Source organism: Photinus pyralis, unplaced genomic scaffold, assembly GCF_008802855.1.
Source record: "Photinus pyralis isolate 1611_PpyrPB1 unplaced genomic scaffold, Ppyr1.3 Ppyr1.4_LG2, whole genome shotgun sequence".
NCBI lineage: Eukaryota > Metazoa > Arthropoda > Insecta > Coleoptera > Lampyridae > Photinus > Photinus pyralis.
Window position 1 is genome coordinate 46,263,474 of NW_022170403.1, and position 5,476 is coordinate 46,268,949.

At 36.2% G+C, this 5,476-nt stretch overlaps 1 protein-coding gene across 1 annotated transcript; it reads right to left on the reverse strand.

The window, feature by feature from the left end:
* Positions 1 to 4,503: 4,503 nt before the first annotated feature.
* On the reverse strand, positions 4,504 to 5,476 carry LOC116164583 (the record flags this gene model as incomplete). Its single annotated transcript, XM_031478775.1, is given in 1 exon segment — positions 4,504 to 5,476. A coding segment is annotated over 1 exon segment (539 nt), but the record flags the coding sequence as incomplete, so codon positions are not given.

A 5,476-nucleotide genomic window follows, 5' to 3' on the forward strand; every position in this document is an offset into this window, starting at 1 on the left:
GTTCGTTATCAATTACAAAATTACCGGTTTGGGTTCTGGTTCACGTTACCTTTAAAATATAACAATTACTCTGCTCCTCAAAGATTTGTATCGTTTTGGCAATGGTTTTTGTAAACACTTCCTCCTCATCATCCTCCTCCTTCACCGCTACTTACCCCCTACGATGGTTCTATTTTCTTAGCGATTCGTGATAGTGGTTTGCAATTTGTAGCTAACCTTTTCAGCTATTTCGCCGTATGGTTAACGAGTTCCACTTACACAAGCTAACGTAAAAGTAACATCCACATCACGTTCTATTAATGATATTGGTCAACAACCAGTGGAATGATTAGACGAGACAGCACGCATTTTTGAACGAACTAGTCGAAGATCCCATACAGAGAAATTCCACCTATGTCTTTATAGCCTATAGTAAAGTTAATCATTGCGTATGCTCATCGAAGTGGATATGTACGAATCTGCCTAAATCAATAAGAATCAGATATCAGGGTCGGGTTAGAACGCAATTCATCGAGCCCTTTCCTCCCTCCAAATTTTGGTATAGCTTTAGGTGATTGCATTTCTACAAGAGTGTGGATTCCACGTTTTCAATTGTTTAGTGAATTCCGCTTTCATTGCTGTAATTTTTTATCTATCTTTAAAAGTGCAAAACCGAGAAAAATGTGCAATTTCCCTTAGCTTTCGACGTAATTTTATTTATTTAAGTGAGTCTAATGCAAATTGCTCTATACAGATAATACCTACTATTTAACGTAGGTACCTATAGGATATCCCGTAATTACCTACCTATACATTTTGGAAGATTTCGATAGTGGTACTACCTTGCCCCTTTGGATAATTTCTGTTAAATCTAGACATACTTATCGTAATAGTATTATAGGGTTATTAACCTGTACAAGACACTGACAGTGACAGTCATGAAAAACGACGACGTTTGCTTTTTTCTGTTGAATTACCTATAATACATGTTAATAATGAAATGCGCTATTCTATTAGTTCCTTCTCATCGATCCACGCAATAAGATAGTGTTTCGCAAAATTTAACGAACGAACCTCCAAGCGGTCCTACATCATGTTGGGATTACGTTATTTTGATTTGTAGATAAAAGTGTGAGAATTCGTTCTAAGCAGGTACCTATACAGCACTTTAAATGGAACTGTAAGTTGCGTAATGTACCTAATTCATCTTTTTAATTTCATATACTGTATTTTGCCTGAGGATCACCTCCTAATAGAAGATGCATTCTAGAAAATATCAAATTTTTTGCTACGCTCTGAACTGTGTTACAAATAAAGTGGATAGATGAGGTATGTACGGGATATTTGTTTATTCCCTACTACTAAATCCTAGCTAGGTTATAGCCATTTACTCTGACTCAAATGTTTTCGTTACAAGATCCATCCTTAATTTAAATCTGCTGCCATTTGTTTCCGATGTAATTAATGTGATAAACTTAAGTACCGAACCCCATTTTTGCATGTGTCATAAGTAGTGGTGGAAATTTATCTTCATCTACAGTTTCCCATCCCCAAAAATGCGTGACATGTAGGTAGCTAATTACAGTTTCTAAAACAGATAAACACTGATTTTGGAACAAGGACCAGGCTGTTAAACGAGGAATTCCGAAAACCTTTTGGTAGACATACCTGAAGTTCGTATCGCACTTGAGGAAGATACCTAATTATCAACTTATTGGGGACCACAAAAGAATGGCCAAATACGTATAAATAAGGTAGCTTACTTAGCAATTGTTTATTTCTAAGTATAGTAATTATTTTAGGGTTGCTGCAATAACAGATCAAATTGAGCATTCGTGGGTCCATAGGCGAAAATTCCTTTCGACAGCCAAAGTAGACGATAGTTTGTTCCATAGGGGCTATACATAATCATTTTCGTGTATTTGTTTACAATTAAACAAGGATTTTGCATGTTTTTCTCACACCTCGCCCAATAATGATCAAACACGGTAAAATTTCAATTATTTACCATGATTTAAACTAGAGCAGAATAATTCAGTGGTTACTTTGTGACAAATCAGATATTTTCCATTGTCAATGCGTCAGTTCGATTTCGATTACGTTAAAGGAAAAAATTGTATGTACGTCTAGGCGCTTCCTCAGCAATTTATGATTTTGGTTTATATGATACAGTTATAACATTCTTTTAACATAAAAAGTCATTTAGATAAACAGCTCCTTTTCTGCAGGGTATATAATTAATACTAAAACATTGGTTTAGTTCTTCGATTTTTACACACCGCACTACCATTGAAATATAAATCAAACTTCGTGGTAGTAGTAGTGCGGAGTCCAATCTCAAATTAAAAGATTGTTTAGTCAGTTTGCTCAATATACAGTAGACGCCGATCACATTTACATGTTTTCGAACACTGCACGTTGAATTTCATACACTATTCTTCCTCAACCTCTGAAAGAAATTTCAATTGTTTTCTAATATCACGCTATTGAACTAGTAATCTGTATTGATTGTTATATACAGGATCCTCGAAAAAAGTGTATCCGATTTAAGTATTAATGAAGAGACTTAAACGAAACTAACCGTATAATACAGATAAAATGTTTGGGTTTTATTATGATCTGACCTTGAAGTTGTAAGTGTGTGTTAATTTTTCTAGGATTGTTAAAGTAAGCATTTTTGCCTGAAATTACTCTCTTTTAATCCAGTAAACATCACATTCGTTTCATGGGTTTCCATATGAGGAAACTTTTAACTTGACCTTGATCTCACACCTGAATATCATCATCACCTTGATACGCAACGTTTAAAGGGTGAGTAAACTGTGTGGACATTGACCGTTCGGCAATCTTTAGACTTTACACGAATCCTTAGACTTTGACCGGAGACCAACTTTTAGATTTTAAACGGCAGGAAATGGACTTTGTCCGACAACCTTTAGACTCACATCAGCGTATAATGGTTTATGACCGGTCTGCCACCTCTGGTTTTCGAACAGCAGAGAAAGGACTTTGACCGGTCGGTAATCGATGGACTTTGATCGATTTGGAGTTTGAACAGTAGGGATTTCGATCGATAGCTTGATCTACTTTCCAACGACCTGCGGAAATAACGTGATAATACAGACAATATGTTGCATATAATCATCAATGATCTGACCTTAAAGTGTGCGCACAGACGTGACTAGTGTACAGTGATATCGCGTTGTATATCCTAATAATGTGTCCTTGAACTCACCTGTAGCTTATTTAAACGATCAAATGGTTCGTCGACCTTAAATCACCTTGAATGTAAAATTTACACCGCAACAAATAGGATCTCTGATGATCTTATCAGTGGAATGTGACTTTCAAATTAAGATATTGATTTGTCAGATTACTCCATTTACTCGAAGAAAGTAGAGCCAATTGGATCCAAATACCAATAACAATTAATAAATCCTACTCTACTAAACATGCTCTCCATAAATACTTAAAATGTAATTAAGGAAACTACTCTCTTTCAATCCAATATACATCACATTCGTTTAATGGGCTTCCATATGAGGAAACTGACCTTAATCTCACACCTAAATATCATCGCCACCTTGATAAGCAACATTTAAACGGTGAGCAAACTGTGTGGACTTTGATCGGCAACAAACTTTTGTACTTCACACTAACCTTTGAACTTGAATGTCGAGGAATGGACGTTGACCCTTCGGCAACCTTTAGACTTTACACGAATCTTTAGACATTCACCGGAAACCAACCTTTTGACTTCGAACAGCTGCGAATGGACTTTGACTGATTTAGAAGAGGCGTGTAATGGACTTTGATCGACCAGCAACCTTTGGACTTTGCCCCATCGGCAGCTTTGGACTTTGAACAGCGAGGGGACTTTGATCAATAGCTTGACCTACTTTTCCAATGGGTGTAATGGATTAATACAGGGATCACCTCGCGCTACTCGTTTCTTCAATTTTGTTCTAGGGACTCAATAGGTACTGATAACCAGGTAGGTGAAATTCAATTGGAAGTCTATTGATTAGAGTATTCACCTAAATTGTGATCGTAATGAAAACAATATCAGCCATAGTAACTCTTTATTGTTGTAATTAGTAAATGCTATACATCAGATAAGCAGGGCGATGATGTAAAATTTCCATTAGGCATACAATGTTGTGCGAATTAATGTTATACTTGAAATTAATTACGTCCTCAATGTCTTTATAAATATCATCATCATTAGCACCATCGTCGAATTCTGTCTGGCGAAATCGACGATAGCTAACAACATGTTGTATAAACCGTTCAAAGAAAGACTCTAAGTGATATGATTCAAGAAATTCTAATCGATAACTAATGATATCCTTTAACTCGAATAGTTCTTCTATACCGCAAACATCGAAAGTACATGAGCAGTAATTGTAAGTTTCAATAGACACAGTTTTTAGGATGCTACCATAACCTTTAATTAACTCCCAATTGTAGTAGATACCGAGGTTTGTGGACAGTGACTCATATTGCTGATCTTCGATTATGTCTTCCTCTTCATTAATCTCGGACCAATTAATTTTACTTTCGGTTTCGTGAGATCGGGAAAACTGCACCTGCACATACGAATACCACCTTAGAAGTTCATTCCATTCTTCAAGTTTCATAACCATAACGTGACCCCGTTCGTAGTTGCCGCTTCCAATACGTAGTACCGGTGCAAGATTCATGAATGTGCTGTAACCGATTTCCACATACTTTGCATGATGGTTGCTATTCGATAGTTTATAATAAACACAATCGATTAAGTTTTCTTTGAGCGCTTTTTCATACACCTCCACTTCTTTATCATAGTCACGTAACGATGCACATTCCGCGATTGATGCACATTCAGCAATTGTAGAATAACCATCATCTACACTTTCTACATTTTGGTTAGTAGCACTACTATCATCGCTATTTTGACGAGGTAAGCAGCATATTAAACTATTATTATTTACACTACCGTTGCAACAATTCGGTGTATCCATATATAAAGGCGTACTTCGCTGCTTTGATCGTTCCACAAATGAATTTATTGCTTCCTGCATTATGTATTTAAATGATGAGTTCACTGGTTCACAATTACGTTACAACTAAATATTTTACAATCGACAGCCTGAATCACGGTCAACACACATTACTACTATGAAGAGAACGTTATATTAGTTGTTTTTCCTACTGCACCCGAACTAGCCATGTACACATCACGTGCCTTTAACGATTTTTTAAATTCCTCCATGCGGTTCCCTTCTTTGAAATAGTTAAAAAAGCGTTGAGGTAATATACACTTAAAATCATGAGTATCTATTATTATCCGTTCTCCGTACTTGGTATTAATCACATCAACTTCCAACCTTCGTACTTTTTCGATAATTCAAGCTCACTAGGATTTTTAAAAGGTTTGCACAACGTATTACGGTTTAAATCGGAGAAATCCATCTTTAATTCAAGGCGATGACTGACGGAATTATCAGGTACACGG